Genomic DNA, 19216 nt, shown 5'->3' on the forward strand with positions numbered 1-19216 from the left:
TGTTAAAAATTTGTTTATCAAAGGCTTAAAGACCTTGCTAATAACAAAAAGAAGACTGATTGGATAATAATAGAAGAGGTCAGAATGTTCACCAGAGTTTTTGAAAATTGGAACCACAGATGCCATTTTCAAGCTGGCAGGAAAACAAGATTTAGTTAAGCACTTATTAAATTGTTTAGAGAAAATTGAAGAGAGCTCTGGAGAACACTTTTGTAAGACTGCCGGAATGTTGTCTGGACCACAAGCCCTAAAAGAGTTTAATTGATATATGACTTAAGCAATGGAAGCTAGAGTGATTTAAATGTCTAACAGTGGGTTAACCTGTTTAATTGGAAAGGAAAGAAGAGTATGGCCATTCAAGATTCAAGACATGATTCAAATTATAAGAGTCAAATTAGAAGAATAGTGCTTAGCAAATAGTTATGCCTTATTATTGAGAGAGATAATAAGATCAGTCCCATGAATGAGAGACCTTGGTTTATGACACTGTTGAAGATTTTCCTGAAGTCTCTAGAGCCTAACTTCTGAGATAAAATACAAGTGAACTGGGAATAGTAGAGCTTTACATCACCTTTTTACATTGATTTCTTGCAATAATAAATAGACCATCACATAGAAAATCATGTAAAGAATCCCAGTCAGCTATAGGGTAGTAGTAATAGTGTGATGATAGGCTGAGTCCATAGAAGTACAAGACAAAAGATTTATAGAGATCATTGCATGGTCAGATACACCATGTAATGATCTCTATACTAATAACTAACCCTAGGTTAAGTTCAGTTTCTCCTTGATCACCGAGGAGATCAAGGAGAAACTGAACTCAACCTAGGGTTAGAGAAAAGAAACAAATCAAGGAGTGAAGGTAAGTAATTAGGGTTGTCTGGAAAACAAATCACAAAGTTGACTATCTGATTAAGAGATTCAAAAATGCAGAAGTTATGGGCTTTAGGGTCAGCAGGGTCAGTGGTGGTAAAGCCAAGTCATTCAGTGTGGTGATGATGATGATGATGATGATGATGATGATGATGATGATGATGATGATGATGATGATGATGATGATGATGATGATGATGATGATGATGATGATGATGATGATGATGATGATGATGATGATGATGATATATATCTGTTTATAAAATTTTAAATAAAAATAAAAATACAGCAAACTAAACAATTTTCACAATGTTTCCAAAATTAAAAAACTTCAGAAATTTTGAAAATAACCATTTGTAAAATTTGTTTTCAGAATTAAGTTTTGTTAAACTTAAGATTTAATGAAACTAACCCTTTTTTCAACATTGGATTCATTAGTTTTGTTAGGAACAGAACCGTCTGCATTTGACTTTTCATTTGATATTTTTCTATTTTTATCTTTACCATTATTACTCTCATCCTCTCCAGTTTTTCTATTACAATAAAACATATAAAATTAAACAAAAGTATAAGTGATAAAGTAACATTAGACTATAGAAGTTTAAAAAGTTAAAAACATGACTAAACTAAAAACAATGAGAATCAAAATGGAAATGTTATTTTCTTTATCAAAACTCCTTTTTTCTCTTTTTACTTACACTTTTCAAATATATAATTGTTTCCAAACTTATCGCCTCGTTTTTAGTAATTTTTGTAATTTTATTCAATTTACTGTAACAGCATATGCAAGAATTTACTGTAGCAGTATTATAAAAGTAGCAGTATTATAAAAGCACCTCAGCAAGAATGATGATTTGAAAAGAACTGCTTTTATAGCAGGGTGTTAGCCAGCCCAACGGCATTGCATATACCACAGAATTTCCAATGGGTTTAAATTTCCCAAAATTCAATCACCTATTTTTACTTTTCTTTTTACGTAATTGAAGACAATATCAATAAAAAATTGCCAGTATTTTGTAGATCAATAACAATAAATATTCCCAAAAACGCAAAAATGTGGCATCCTGTATTGCTATATAAAAACAACTGCACATGGAATTGACTTGATAAACTAACAGTAATTTTTTTAGAGAGAGCTTCTGACAATGAACTGCAAAAATCTGATTTCTAAACCCTGACACACACCAACACTAATTAAAAAAATATAATTCTTTTTTTTTTTTAAAGTTAAAAAAAATAATTTAGAAGCTGAATATCTTGAGAAGTATAATATATATACATATACATATATATATATATATATATATATATATATATATATATATATATATATATATATATATATATATATATATATATATATTAGTTTTAAACAATCTTCATTAATTGGCTAATCTTTGTTAATCTTAATTAATTTCCATTGCGTCTCATTATATGGTATGTGAGTGGATCGCAGGCTAATCACACATTTTAAAATGTGAAAAAATTATAAATATTTTTTGACCTTGGTTTTTTTCTTTTTTCTTTTTTAAGTCTTTTATCTCCTGCAAGCTTTTCATAGTGGACTTCAGGCTCTGAAGAATCTTTTTGAATTGCTAAGAACAACAAATCATCATGATTAATTTCAACAATAATAATTCAAAAAGAAGAAGTTAAAATTGAATTGATTCTACAATAAATAAAGTTTTCTATTGTTCAAATTTTAAACTTTTTGCTACATCCATCAAATATATCTATTAAAACAACAATAACAAAATCTTTTCATTATTTTTTTCTAAATTTTTATTTTAAAAAAGTGATATAAAGATAAAAATTAAATAAAAAACTGATAACAATTATCAGTTAAAAATGTGTGCTTGCAATAAAGAAAAAAAGAAACAAAAATAATTAAATGATAATGATATAAAAAGCAATCAAAAGAATCAAAAGATCAATGAATTATCCTCATGTTGTGCTACTGCTGTGTTTCAAGGAGGTTCAAGGAGAAACTTCTTTAAAAAAACTCTTCTAATCTTTTGTTAGAGTTAAGATAAAAATCATGTTTCAGCAATAAGCATCCACTCACAACAAGCATCCACTCACAACAAGCATCCACTCACAACAAGCATCCACTCACAACAAGCATCCACTCACAACAAGCATCCACTCACAACAAGCATCCACTCACAACAAGCATCCACTCACAACAAGCATCCACTCACAACAAGCATCCACTCACAACAAGCATCCTAATGATGTGTAGAGTGCTAAAGAAGAGTGTGAAACATTTTTAAAAAAACTTTTATGAAGAAATGATATAAAAATAACAAAAGAAATGGGATCATGTATAAACTGTACTGCTAATAAGAAATTATTAAAACTCAAAAATTAAAATGTATATACATAGAGATATACTGGGGGCCACTATAGTCAAAAATGCATTTACCATTTTTAATTATTGCTATAGCAACCCTCTCTCAAATCTATAGCTTCAAATGATTTTCAAAAACTTACACTGATTGAAGCCTGGGATCAAATTTGACTATAGTAGCTATTTTCCTTGAGATGGAATTATTAATTAGAAGATAAAAGCTATTCTCCTTGAGATTAAATATGATTATTTGAAAAATTTAAGTAAAATCTTCTCAGGCATTTCAAAAAAATCACACACAGAAGTTAGTAAATGTTATGTCTATTATCTTTAAAACAATATGATTGGTGATTTCAAATTTACTTTTATACAATTCTAATCTTAATAAATATTTATTATTTAATATTAATTTTATATAAACATTTTTCACATTTTATTGCATAAAAACTGTTTTTTTATATATATATATATATATATATATATATATATATATATATATATATATATATATACAAAAACAAAACCTAATTATATATATATATATATATATATATATATATATATCTATATATATATATATATATATATATACAAAAACAAAACCTAATTATATATATATATATATATATATATATATATATATATATATATATATATACAAAAACAAAACCTAATTATATATATATATATATATATATATATATATATATATATATATATATATATATATATATATATATATATATATATATATATATATATATATATATATACAAAAACAAAACCTAATTTAACAACAACTCACCTTTGATAAGATGCTCCTGTGATTGACTTTTTAATCTTGAAAGTTCAGTGCTTTTTTTTACTTTACTGAAATTTATATCAGCTGTTTTACTCCTTACTTTTTTCCTTTGAGGTTTACGAATGTAACTAAAACAAAAATTATTAGTTACAATTTTGTAACCAAACAGTAATATAAAACCTGTAAAAGTGAATACTAACACATCAGAGCTACCATCATTTCCATCAACTTCAGAACCAACTTTAACCAGAGCTTCAAACCGAGCTTGAGTTCGTTTTCTTGCAGCTTTTAATTCATCTCTTTCTTTATTAGCTAATTGAACTAGAAAATTTTAAAAAACTATTCACCTTTTTTTTTTGTTTTTGTGCTTCTAAAGTAAACAAAAGTAACTATTATAAGAAAAATGTTTATTATATATTTCAATGAAAGTCCAAACAGTGATGTATCCAGGCCTATTATGACAATTGTATACCAGTTTAGACACCCAAAAAAATCCAACTAAATTTCAGATTAGAAAAATATTTCTTGACAAATCCTATCCAGTAAATAAGTTTAAGTTAAGACCAGTTTAAGAGGCAACCACATCTTTCTTTTTTTCTTTTTTAAAAATCAAAAACTGTAAGATGAAATAAAAAGAATGTAAAACTAAAGATGTAAGATTACTTTAATTTAAGATTGTCATGAAGATCATTAATGCATAATGTAAAAGTAACAATACAGGACCAAGAATAGAACCTTGAGGTACCCCAGAAGTTACTGAAAATAAAGAAAAGTGTTGGCTTGAGAATGACTTTAATAAGGCGGTTAAAAAACAATGATTTGACAATCTCAAAAAACTTTCCCAGATACACCATATGAAGCTGGCTTATGGAGAAGACCAGCATGCCAAACTTTGTAGAAAGCTTTAGATATGTTAAGAGCTATAACCCTAGCCTCGCCACCTCCATCTAATGCACAATAAAAACTTTCAGTCACATTAGTTAGCAAACAAGCCATAGAGCGAGAACAAAAGCCGTATTGATTGTCCCAAAGTTATTCGACTAAGATGGGATGTTAGAAACTTGCTGATCAAAGACTCAAAGACTTTGCTAATATCAGATAAAAGACTGATCGGTTGATGGTTTGAGGGGTTAGAATGTTCTCCAGAGTTTTTAAAAAGTGGAACCACAGATGCCATTTTCCACAGATGTCATTTTCCATGGCATTAAGATTCAAGAGCTGAATCAGATGAAAAATTCTCTGCAAATAATTCTGCCTTATCCTTGGGAGAGATAATAAGATCAGATCAATAAGAGATGGAATGTTCGATTTACCTTGTTAATAACACTGTCAAGATTTGCTAAAAGTCTCTAAAGCCCAACTTCTGAGATAAGATACAAGATTTAGTAAACTGGGAATAACCATGGGTACACTGGACAAAGCCATTTATCTGCTTATTATTTAATTTTGGATTCAAAACTGAACAAAATTTGTAAATAACAAAGTTTTGAAAAAAAAACAAACTGGATTTTATTAATTAAAAAAATCATTTTATTATTTCATCTACCTAACTCTCTGTTCATTCAAAAGTAAACAAAAACATTATAAGAATCAGTAAAACTCAAAAAAACCTACACTAAAACTAACAGGTTTATTGCAAACCTCTGCGTGTGTGTGTGTGTGTGTTATGTCAGTGTATTCTACGAATGAGTGCTCAATGTTCTTAAAAAACAGAGCAATAATAAATTAGTAAAAACACTTATCTAACTTTTATCTTCAACATGTTTCCTACTGATGGAGAAACATTATGTTGAAGATAAAAGTTAGATAAGTGTTTTTACTAATTTATACATACATATATATATATATATATATATATATATATATATATATATATATATATATATATATATATATATATATATATATATATATATATATATATATATATATATATATATACATACATACATACATACATACATACATACATATAAATACATATAAAGTTCTAAACAAATTAGAACTCAGAGGTGAAAACGTTTTTTTTAGATTGATTGATCCTGAAAACCGAAGATCTCGTTTTGAGAAAATTTGCTTTTTCTAGACAAACAATGGGGAGAATGAGTGATCTGAGTCCCAGAAAAAAGGGACAAACTCAAGTTTTAATGAAAAATATGCCAGAAATAAGCCAGAAAGAAGTGGCAAAAATATTGAAGGTATCCACCTCATCTGTGTGCAGAATGAAGAAAGCATTTGAAGCAAAGTGGATTGGAAAATGTGGCTGAGAGAGTAAAACAACTCCACAAACAAACAGGAGAATTGTAAAGCTGTGCCAATACAACAAAAGAGCTTCATGTAGAAAAATTGCTGCTACTTGGGAAGAGTGACATGTGAAGACAAGCCGGATGACTGCTAATTGAAGATTGCTGGAAGCTGAGTTTCATGCTTACTGCCCAAGAAAAAAATCTCAGCTAATTAAGAAAATGAAGCAACCACATATGGAATGAGCATTGGTACATAAAGACTGGAAAAATGAGAACTGGTCAAAAGTCATCTTTTCAGATGAGTCTACCATCCAAGTATTAGATGATAGAGTTCAGACTGTAAGAAGAAGACCAGGAAAGGAGTTCAGGGAAGATTCCCTATCAGACGATATTGCGCTCCCCACAAAGATCATGGTGTGGAGTGCAGAACCCACCAAAAGGATAAGGGACAAGTCGTCTGAACATCGTATAGAGTACAATAAATGTGGAAAAGCACATCAAAATGCTCAGTACCGGTTTGAAGCTCCATATACATGACTGGATGACAAAAAGTGACATTGAGGTACTCCCATGGCTATGGAATTTTCATGACATGAATCCTATGGTGTTACTTTGGGATCAGGATAAAATCCAATAATCCAAGTGCCAATAACCAATATATCAGTCCTAATAGAATGTCTGATTCATGAGTGTTTTCATGATGATGAGATCAACGACATGTGAGGCAAGTTGATTAGAAGTATGCGTGTGAAACAAAAATTTCCAATAATTTGTTCAATACTGTAAATATATATATATATATATATATATATATATATATATATATATATATATATATATATATATATATATATATATATATATATATATATATATATATATATACATGTATATATATATATATATATATATATATACATGTATATATATACATGTATATATATACATGTATATATATACATGTATATATATACATGTATATATATACATGTATATATATACATGTATATATATACATGTATATATATTAGGGATATGACTTTTTTGCAACCTACTAGGCCTGTATCGTAATTCAATGAACTTTTATGTAAAAAGAACGAATAGATGTTTCATTTTGACATATTTTGAAAAAAGGTCACCCCAAAACCAAAAAATCGAATTTTCAATAGGTACACTTTTGTACAGTAAATGAATATTAAAGGCTGAAGATGTTGTAAGAGTCATACTCCTGTTGTTATTTTATTTATTTATGCAACATGTACTGTGATATAACAAAAAACATTATGTGATATATAATTATACAAGTATTACAAAATTAACAGTATCAAAGCGTCTAGTACAACAATATACATAACTGTCTGTGTCTATAGGCCTACTGTGTTTAGTACATGGGTCACATGATGCTCACGTCTCATAAAGAGTCTAGCGCTTATTACTTAGAATGAATCGAAGTTGCAGTTTGTCTTTCTTTCTGCAGGAAGCATACAGGTCTTGCATCACCTTGATTGCACGTTCAGCTATCTGATTACTTCGTGGTATGTCGATGACGGATGGCTTTTTCTTCCAGTGATTTTTGAATGACTGCAATGCCTTTTTGTAAGGCTTCAATACATCAGATAAATTCTTGAAGTCATTGTCATTGTACTTTTGACTACTAAACCAATGTTCTGCCCACTCATATGAAATGAACCTGCAAACCTTCTCCAAATTCTTTCTCGCTTCAGGCATAAGAATGAACTCCAGAATGGCGAGAATGGCTCTTGAGTTCCATCTGGCATTGCTCATATTAGGAATGTTCTGAAAGTGAATCAGAGGGAAGTTTCTTTGTTCTTCATAGAACCTAAACACTCTTGTTAAATGGTACAAAAACTTCATATCGTCTCTCCACCCTGATTTATCAAGAATTTCTACAGTTCCATTCACAAACTTATCCTTCAGTTCATCATACTTATTCAACAGTTCAGACACAAATGGGTATTCAATGTTTGGAGATTTGGTATCACCCCCAAGTTCTTCGTCCATCACCAGACGGAGAATCCTGTCTAGTACGTGATGCTGACAACCGATAAATTGTGGTATTGTGACACCCTTTAATTTAAACATACGTTGCAACTTCACAACAACTCCATTTCTCTTCCCAGTATTGACGTTTGTTGTATCAGTAATGATCATCTTAATTGAATTCCACAAATTGTATTCATCAATAAGTTTGGCAATTTTTTCAGCAACAGTTTCAGCTTTGCCATCTTTTAAACGCAGTGCATCAAGTTTCACGTCAGTTCTTTCATTCTGAAGTACAACTACCTGATATTCCTTATCATCTATTCGTTTGCCGTCAAAGTGTAAGGACCACTGTTCCATTTTAAGTTGTTGTATCATTTCTTTTTTTAATTTACCTGCCTCTTTGAATATGGACTTGTAAATTGCTGATTGACTTGGAGTTGGAATATCAATACCTTGTTGTGATAATACATTGCATATTTTAGCAGCTTTCTTTGTGGAAACTCCACTTGATGTAACCATACTTACAGCAAATTTACTTTTGTAGTGCTTTCTAGTTTTTTTCTGAGTGTCCTCATCATCGTCTTTATCACCGTCGTCGTCTTCATCATCTTCACTCTTACTTTTGCAGTTTTCAGATTCAGTACCACTGTCTGTGGTAGACAGGACTTGTGATGTGGAAGGTATTGCTGTTCCAGACTGGACTTTCCTTCTCTTGGAAGGGTGAATGGTTTCTTTACTTGCCACTTGTCCTGTTGAGTACCCCACCTGTCCTTTACTTTCTTTTTGTAGGTGGTATAGACGTTTATCTTCCGAGGATAACCACTGGCCATTCACTTTCGTGATGTCAAATAATGCATTGAGAACATCATATTTTCCACGCTTGACACATTCATCATAGACCTTCAGCACCTTCATAAGCTTTGCTCTTATCACTTGATCAGACACACGTGGAAAATTTAGTTTATTGTCCCACAATTTTGTAATTTCCTTAGAAATTTGGTCTATTCGTTCTTTTCTTCCTTTAACATATGCTCCGAGAAACTGGTATCTTCCTACGATCTGCAATTGAAGTGGTATTCTGGATTTTTCATCGAGTGAATGTTCTTCTACAGCCACGCTTCCTCTTCTTCTGTGTGACTCTTGAAATCTCACCAAATTTTTAGTCCAAGTCTTCTTGTTCTTTGTTACTGTGGTATGACTTTTCTTGTGAGACATCATATAATATTGTTACGACTTTACGGATAGCTGAGCGTAAATATCCGTTTAATAAAGTCGTTTAATTAATAAAATACTTTAACTGTATAGTAATCCAATTATAGTTCGATAATCCAGTCAATGTTGATAACAGTTCGATAATCCAGTCCGTATCCTAACGATAATGCTACAACTACTTATACTTCGTACACTTACAGCGTCTTTAGTTCGCTACAGTAGTTCCTTATTAGCTCAGTTACACGCAGAGTACTTCATAGAACTATTCACATTATCAACACTGAGCTCTGACAGCAGCTCGCTTATATAATTATTTAGAGCTTCCAGAATGTTCTACTAAGTTCTATAATCTTCTACAGTCTGTTACAGTCGTCTATATCACCGTGGTAACACAATGACGTCATCACATAACAATTCCAAGTATTTGCCGGCACACGGCCGTTTCGTTGCCATGGTAACGTGTGGCGTTATATTTATAAATTCATAACAAAATAATGAAATAAATAGAATTAAGCTGAGAATTAAGCTTAAGATTAAAACATCGGTCAAAAATGAATGTATAAAAATGGTAAATCAAATTTTTATTTTGGGGTGACCTTTTTTTGTTGCAGAAAGCTATTTGGGCCTTTTTTCATGATTTTAGGTAAAAGTTCATCGATTTATGATACAGGAAACATTTTATTTGAAAAAAAATTAAAAAGTCATATCCCTAATATATATATATATATTATATATATATATATATATATATATATATATATATATATATATATATATGTATATATATGTATATATATATATATATATATATATATATATATATACATATATACATATATATATATATATATATATATATATATATATATATATACATATATACATATATATATATATATATATATATATATATATATATATATATATATATATATATATATATATATATATATATATATATATATATATATATATATATATATATATATATATATATATATATATATATATATATACAGGAGCTGTATATATACATACAGCTCTTTTTACATATATATAAAAGGAGCTAAAATATGAATAGCTTAGTCCATGTGTACAAACACAAAATCATTTGAATGTTACTTTGGCTCATTAAAGAAATCAAAAAAGTGTTCTGTAAGGATATTACTGACTGCTCAAAAAGGGCTACCATGACAAAGCCACAACAGGAAAAATATTTTGATGACAAATGAAAGGCCAGTCAATCCATCATTTTGCATTTATTATTTTCAACATGGGACTGCAAGGGAAAGGGAAAACTTGGAAATAATGAAATCCAGTATTCTTTGGTGGATATTGCACTCCAAACCAGGAAACAGCATTGCTGTCATTAAAAGTGAAAATAAATGGAATGCTCTAAATAGCATTAATTGATTCCGGATGCTCAATCACAATAATTCATGCTAAATGCACACATGATTTTGTTTCAAAAAGTCAAAAGCAAATAAACGGAATAAAACATAAGGATTTCACTGCAAAGTTCAGCAGGAAAAAGTGGATGGCATCATTGAGCTGAAATAAAGAGGTCGCAATTAATAATACCATTTGTTTTTTCATTGTTGAATTTTTTTTCAAATGTTGAACCAAGAGCACAAACGTAGTTACCAAAGAGAAATAAATGAATGGATCAATTCTGGCGTTCTTGTACATATAATGAACTAGGTTGGGACCACCTAATGTATTGATACAACTTTTGAGCGCTGTTCAAGTAAACAAAAGCAAAAAGATACTTTCAGTGGGAGACTTCTGAGCTCTCAACAAATTTAAATTTAAATTTCACACAGCAAAAGTGGGCGATTGCCAAGAGAAACTGTGTTATTGAAAGTAAAAAAAAAAAAAAAATGGTCTTAAGAAAGCCTACTTTTCAAATTCACATCGATAAAAAACTTTGGCCATATTAAACGGTGATTATAAATCGGCAACAGCATTGTTTTACCAGAATGTGTTTTGGTATCAACATGTCTCTAACAATAATGACCACAATTCTTCATCACCTGCTCAATGTAAACCCAACCATAAAGAAAGCATGTGATAACTACATAATATATTTGCTGATGAAAGTGTAGAAGCTGCATAAAATGTTGCAAATTATCTGTATAAATTTTTATGACAATGTATTTTTCGATTGAGAATCTAAAGAAATATATGGGGAGAAGTTGTTGAAGACGCTTCAGCTAGCAAGTGATACACACCATATTAATATAAGTTAACTGGACTCAATTCTTCAAGGACTAAATTTAGCTAGAAAGTGGGATATAAAAGAATTAACAGTATACAGTAATAGCAAGAGCAACATGGGATGGTTAAATGCAGTTTTAAAACATAAAAACTCAAGAAAATTTTAAATTGTTAGTATAAAGACGGTTGAATACTATTTAGATATTTCCATTTGAAGATCTTTTAATATGAAATAAATTAGGTTGATTCACTTTCATGAATCTCCCAAAAATGTTGCAGGACAACATGTGCAACTGGAGTATTTAAACAGAAAAAATATGGAAAATTCTTATTTATATTTCTATAGATTTTTATATTCATTTATAAATCCCACACCATACACATACAGGCACATATACACAAACACATAGATAGTTTTTGCAGACCTTCTAACCGCATAAATACTAACAAAGTTAGTGTGATCAAAAATTTATGCCAAAATTAAAACAAACATTCAAAATCACTAAAGCTATAAATGAACTAAAAATCTAACTAAATAAATGAAGATGAACTAGAATGTAGCAAGGAAACTAATAAATCAAGCATTATTGGAAAAACGTCAAATAGAATACATTAAATAATTAACAACAAAACATCATCACTAACAATAAACTTACAAACACATTTTCAGCTATTTGATTAGGTACAGAAAACAAAGTACTAGAATACAAAGGAAGTAAATAGTACTAGAAACAAAGTTAACCAACTTCAATTAATTTTTTTTTTTTTATAGATAAAAAAAATGAAATTAAGTAAGAAAAGAAATAATAAGATTGGAGTATATAAGAAAAAGCGGTTTTATTCCAAAAAAATGAGTTTTTAATATCATTGCCTATGCAATTTTTTATGACTTCGCACTAGATAAACCAAGAATTTTTAAGAGAGGCCATTAGCTTCTTAATGTGTCACTTTCTTATCCTTGGTTCTATGTTCTAAACAATCTCTATATCTATTCTCTATGAGTATTTTAATCCAAATTTTATAAAACACTGTCTGCTGTGTGTTTTTCATATTACCAAACTTCTCATAACTCATCTTGAGCCTAAACTCTCTGACAATCATTTTAATCTTACTGCTGATTTGTTAATTATTACTTGCTAACAGGTTCTATCATACATTAGATAGAAGTAGTGAGGCAAGGGTTATTGATCTGTATGTCTGGCATGCTGGTCTTCTCCAAAAGAATGCTGATCTTTTCCAAAAGCATCTTTCTTATGGTGCATCTGAGTAAGTTTTAAAAATTATCTTTCTATTTTGTTATTATCATTCTTTTCTAACCACAATATCAAATTGTCTTAGATGAAAATCTTACATTTCCTGTAACTTCTGATCTTACATTTCCTGTAACTTCTGATCTTACATTTCCTGTAACTTCTGTACTACAAGGTTTCATGCTTGGTCCTATGTTGTTCCAATTCCATATCAACAATCCTCCTGGTAGTCTTGCCTCTAAAGTGCCACTATTTCCTGATGAACTATATAACCCAGTCTTGACAAAAAAGTCATCAGTTTTTGATTGATTAGAACAGGCAGCCAATCTCTAATTTGATCTCTCTTCTGTGATAGCTTGGGACCTTTATTTGCTAGTAAACTTTAACCCAAGCAAAACTCAGTCGTTTATTGCTTATAATTATCACAATATTGTTGATTGAATGAATGTTATATCACAATATTGTTGATTGAATAAACATTATATCACAATATTGTTGATTGAATGAACATTATATCACAATATCTTTGATTGAATGAACATTATATCACAATATTGTTGATTGAATGAACATTATATCACAATATCTTTGATTGAATGAACATTATATCACAATATTGTTGATTGAAAAAATTATCATTGTATTGATGAACAGCAACAATCCGAGTTCTCTAGTGTTTTTTTGGATTATTATTCACTATTGATCTTTGTTGAAACTATTGTGATTTGATTATTTACTTTGTTTATTTCAGATTAAAAAAACTTGTTAGAATAATACTTATTGTCATTTTTAGTACAAGTGTTTCAATTTTGTAATTCTGAAAAAAAAAAAAACACATAATAAATGGATAGAGCCCTAAGACCTTTTTACCTTGATGCATTTCTCAACTCAACTTCTGTTACAAAACTATTCAAACATTGGTAGAGAACATTTGGGTATTATCTTGATGAACTCCCTCAAGACCTTCAAAAACTAAAAATTCTGACAAATTTTGTGGTTCCTGATGTTTATGAGATAAAAAGTGAATCCGCAAATGATGAACCAGCTATACAATATTTACAATCTGTTTACATCAAACTATCAAATGGAGTTTATGCACAACATCTTTTAGCAATACATAAACAACAGCTAGGAGAAAGTTTTGATGTCTATCAAAAAGCTTTTAAAGTTTTAGCAAAACTTTAAACAGGTGTCTGCATATTATGTGTATATTAGAGATGCATAAAGACAGCAACTACTAGAAAACAGAACAATATGTTTGGATGAAATATTTTCAAAAGCTAGACCTTGTAGCCTGCACAGAAAATTCTAGAATGGCTAAAATAATAAAAAAATTAAAGCAATTAAACTCAAACTCAAATTTTAATTTACTGGAACTATGGGAATCTAAGGCATGACAACATTGTCTGTCCTACTATGAAATTGATTTGTTATAAATGTGGGAAAGTTGGCCACTTTGTAAAGCTATGTAACTCTTCTAAACTTACAATAGCAGGCATGAATCTTGTTGAGCAACCTTTGAACTTATACAAACCTTCACTTAATGACTAGACTATTCTGACATTGGATTAATTTAAAGAAATTTGCTTCCTCCAATAATAGAAAGAGAAAAATTATTTTTCTCTTTCTAATTATTTTCTAAAAATTATTTTTCTCTTTAAATAGATACTTTTACTTATTTAGATGTGATAATATGTGGTAAAACCCAAGTGCAGCATGATAGTAATCTGGAGCATGGTAGTAATAAAAAACTTCACAAATTATTTGAAAATATTAATCTTACATTTAATCATAATAAATGTAGTTTCTTACAAAATAAAATCAGCATTCTTGATTACCTTAAAGATGAAGGAAAACTTAAACCACATCCCAGTCAGCTTCAACCAAAGAAAGTGATGTCTTTGCTTCATGATGCCAAATCCATGAAGAATTCTCTTGTTACTCTAAATGGATCTCAAATATTTTTGATAAAAAAAGCTTCTCTTACCAAAAACACACAAAAGTAGAAAGTACACTAAGTACTTTTATCAGTGTATAAATGATTTCAATCAACTCAAATGAAACATTGAAAATGCTGCGACAGATTAAATGGATGAAAATGAAAATTAGAAGCAGTTCTTAATCAGAATGGTCACCTTGTTAATTTCTTTTCAAGATTACTCCAAAAATGTAAGCTCAAACATCCCTCTATTTAGAAAGAAGCATGCACAATAATAGAATCAGTCAAATATTGGAGACAATACCTTACTATATGTGATTTTAGACTTATTACCAATCAGCAACCTGTATCTTTATGCAATACTTGAAAATACATGTATTCTAAAAAGTCATACTACAGCATATAATCTCTAAGGAAATCTAATGGAACCATAATGCAACCAGAAAATACAAGTTACCTATTAAAACTTGGGAAAAAGTATTGTTAAATGTTTTCTTATCTCTAAGATCTTTAATAAAAACTAAAGCAATGGAAACACCTTAAGAAAGAATGTTTGAACATCTGAATAAAACAGCTATTGTATGCACTGTACCCTCATTGTTAAGCCATCCTGGACCAATATTGTTGAAAAGACATTCATTTTATAATAAGTATGAACCACTGGTAATATTTAGAGGGTTAGTGTTTATGAATGGTGAGGGTTAGTGTTTATGAATGGAACTTCCATTCATAAACACTAACCCTCAAATTGCTCATATAAGGTATCTAGATAAAAGAGAAACTACAGTCTCCTTAAGACATTTAAGCCCAAACAAATTCTACTCTGATTACTGATCAAACAAATCATATTGAAACATCACCTGAGAATGTTTTTAATTCATCTTCTTACCCTTTAAAATCGTTAATATCTGAGAAATAAGGCCTTATCAATAACTTTCCTGAAAACTCCTTTAATAAAACACTTCTTTATTAAAACACTCCTTTAATAAAACACTCCAGTTAATAAAATACTCACAATACAGTTTTTTTGTTCAGTTTTTTTAAATACTTAATGAACCATTTTTAATAAAGATTGTAAACAAATTATAGATAGGTTTTATGAGTTATGAATAAGATATTTATAAACATAATTTATGTTCATAAATAAAACTTATGTCATGAATTTAAAGCGATCTTGAATTAAAAACAAAAAGTTTCAATTCCATATTGAAAATAAATTTATAAACAAAACACTTCTCCTTTCTTAAAACATAAAATAAAGTCTTATGGCTATTTTTACACATTTTAATCTATGATGAAGACTTTTTAAAATTTTAACATTTTTACGTTATAAGTTTAAAAGAAAATTTACTTAATCTATTTTTTTTCATTAAAAAATTTAATCTTTTCACAAAAAAATTAATTCCATTTAAATAAGGGCCTAATAAAAAAAATATAGAATAATAAAAAATATTTAAATATTCCAAGAAACAAACCTTTTTCCTTAACATAAATTGCTAAAAGTGTAGGTAAAATCAACATTTTGTTTGTGAAATGCATTTTGAGTAATGCTTCTTAACAAGTCCTGAATTTAAAGAGCAGCACAAGATGCATTTCGACATCTCAAATTGGTATTTAAGATGTTTAGAAAATGTTTTGTGACCACAAAGTAAATAAAATCTCTATTTACATTTTTATTTTTTTTTCAATTCTGATTAAATCACAAGGTTGCAAACAACCACTATTAAGTTGGGAGTTACTAGGAAAAAAAAGAATAGAGTTAAAGAGCAAGGAAACTATTGACAAAAAACCTTCACTTTTTGATTGCTTAGAACAAGCAGTTGATTTTTAATCTGATCTCTCTTCTGTAACAGCCTAAGGCTTGCTGTGGCTTATGGATTTAAATTCTGGTCTTAAAATCTGCAATTTTTGTTGACAACAAAACCCATTTATTTACTGCAAAAAAATATTGCAATAATGTTGGTATTCCTATATTGATGAATAATAACCCTCTTACTCTCAGACAAAGTCTAAAAGCACATTGTAAATGTAATGCGGTCATTGTGTAGTGGTAGAGCGCTTGCATCATAAGCAAGAGGTACCAAGTTCAATCCCTACCACATCCCTGGTAGTACCACGCTCAACTTGTTTCTCTGCATAGCAGCCCTGGTTGTCAAGGTTTGTGTTTCGGAGTTATATAGTTGAGAGAGGGTTATAACCACAATTAAGTAGCCTCCTTGTCTGTAGAGGCGTTTTCAGCCTTGGGGAGGTGAATTAAAATAACAAAAAAATAACAATAAATTAGACCTGCTTTATCTAGCAAGCTTGAGCCACTCTCCCATTGTTGTAAGGTTGCATTTCTTTTTTTTTACTACAAATACAATCATGGTCAATGCTCAAACAAGCTATCATCTCTATTACGATAAACCAAAACTCATTCTTGCTTGTTTCTTATTCAACAAGTTGCATCTATTTACTGTTTCTGTCCCTTTAATCAACCCAGTTTTTCTCCTTCCACATCAAAAAAACCTTATAACTATTAGCCATCTTCATGTTTTTCTTTTATGCAACCTACAACTTTTCAAGTCTTCAGTTAACCATTTCCTAGTATTTTTACTTATTCTCTATTTAAAAGTAACTCATAACTTAATAGTGGTTGCTTGCAATCTTGTTGGAAGTAAATTAGAGTTTGAAATTATATAAATATATGCCAGTATTCAGTAATTAGTAAATCTAAGCATAAAATTATAATATATAAAGAATTATACATTTTTTTCTAGCCCCGGCTATCAACCCCTGCTAAATCTTACAGTTTAGCCAGGGCCGGGTTTGAAAAAAATCTCATTTTTAGCCGGAGCTGGGGACGGGTTTTCTATTTTAACTGGGGAAAATTAAGTTTTCTATTTTAACTGCTATGTTTATGCTAACAAAAGCATGGAATTCCATTTCAGACCAGACCTTTATAAATTGTTTAAAGAAATCAGGAATCTTATTAGAAGCAGTAGAAAAGCATATAAATATTATCAACAGTCCATTCTGTGTCTAGTTGGTTACTGAGCTCACACTGCATCAGAGATATAAACATACATAAAATAACTTATAGGTGAGTGAACACCGTGTCAGAGGTTCAAACAGAACACAAACATATATATAGTAACTTATGGGTAAACCAACACTGTGCCAAAGGTTCAGACAGAACACAAACATACATATAGTAACTTACAGGTAAGTAAACACCTTGCCAGAGGTTTAGACAGAACACCAACATACATTTTAAGTGAGTTTTAGGTAAGCTTACACAGTAACTAAGGCACATCTAACTATATAAAAGACACACACGCACACACAAAAATATTTATAGGCATAACAGATATTAAGTAGCATTGATGATCATGATGGACGTACACCTGACCTGACAAAATTTTGATTTACACATTTATTTGAAAACTTACAGTACAATACATATAATGCAGTCTATTAATAGGCTATAATATAATTAGTATAATATACATAATGCAGCCTATTTTATAATATAAAAAAGATTATATTATATAAAAACTGAACCAATAAAGTATAAAACATGCAACTAAAATAACTAACTTTCAGTCTTTCTCTCAAACAAACATGCTATATGGATGCTGTTTTTTATATATATTTAAAAAATATTAATAGGTTCTTTTTCTTTACATCTTTTGAAAAAAATACCTTATTATTGTATACATTAGAAATTTGCAAGTAATAAATAAACAAAACTGACCTTCCATAAACTCATTCAATACTTCCTGAGCATCAGTTTGTATATAACTGCTTTTTTAATTATATAAGTAAACTATAAGAAATTAAAAAATTAAAAAATAACTGTTTTTTTTTACATTTAAAAATTTTTTACACCCTTAAGAATTGATAATATTAAGTAAATTAACGTTAGATAATATAAATGTTATATTTATTATTTGAAAACATTTTATTCAAAATAATTAAATTAATTTAATAATAAGTATATATTAAGTATATATTGACATTATAGATGATTATATAATCACCTATAATGTCAATGCCAAAATTAGTTTTACCAATGTCAATTAAAGACCTGAGACCAATTATGCTGCCTATTTATAAAATCTATCAAGTAATCAAGATAAATGATGAAGAATTTAGTGAATTAATTTGTGATATATAAGACTGTGACAAACCTCATTAAAACATTAAATATAATCACAGAAAAAATAGAGGAAAAAGTGTTGATGTTGCTATTTTGGATTTTTCAAAAACATTTAAATGAGTTTTACATTCAAGAAACTCATTTAGTATTGTTTGTAGAGCATTACTAGGAAATCAAAATCA

General features: G+C 29.2%; 1 protein-coding gene across 2 annotated transcripts in view; it reads right to left on the bottom strand.

Moving 5' to 3' along the window:
- Nucleotides 1-18705, bottom strand: part of LOC100211019 (jouberin) — a 55746-nt gene extending 37041 nt beyond the window's left edge. Inside the window, exons 1-5 of one of the 2 annotated variants that reach the window (XM_065816819.1) lie at nt 18630-18705; nt 4226-4346; nt 4029-4153; nt 2378-2468; nt 1286-1406 (exon numbers count right to left, since the gene is read on the bottom strand). In XM_065816819.1, coding sequence (XP_065672891.1) covers nt 1286-1406; nt 2378-2468; nt 4029-4153; nt 4226-4346; nt 18630-18636 — 465 coding nt within the window. In that variant the 5' untranslated portion in view covers nt 18637-18705. The remainder of the gene's footprint in view (nt 1-1285; nt 1407-2377; nt 2469-4028; nt 4154-4225; nt 4347-18629) is intronic. The other variant, XM_065816820.1, reaches the window with a different exon arrangement.
- Nucleotides 18706-19216: the final 511 nt, after the last annotated feature.

Source organism: Hydra vulgaris, chromosome 13 (genome assembly GCF_038396675.1).
Source record: "Hydra vulgaris chromosome 13, alternate assembly HydraT2T_AEP".
NCBI classification, from domain to species: Eukaryota; Metazoa; Cnidaria; class Hydrozoa; order Anthoathecata; family Hydridae; genus Hydra; species Hydra vulgaris.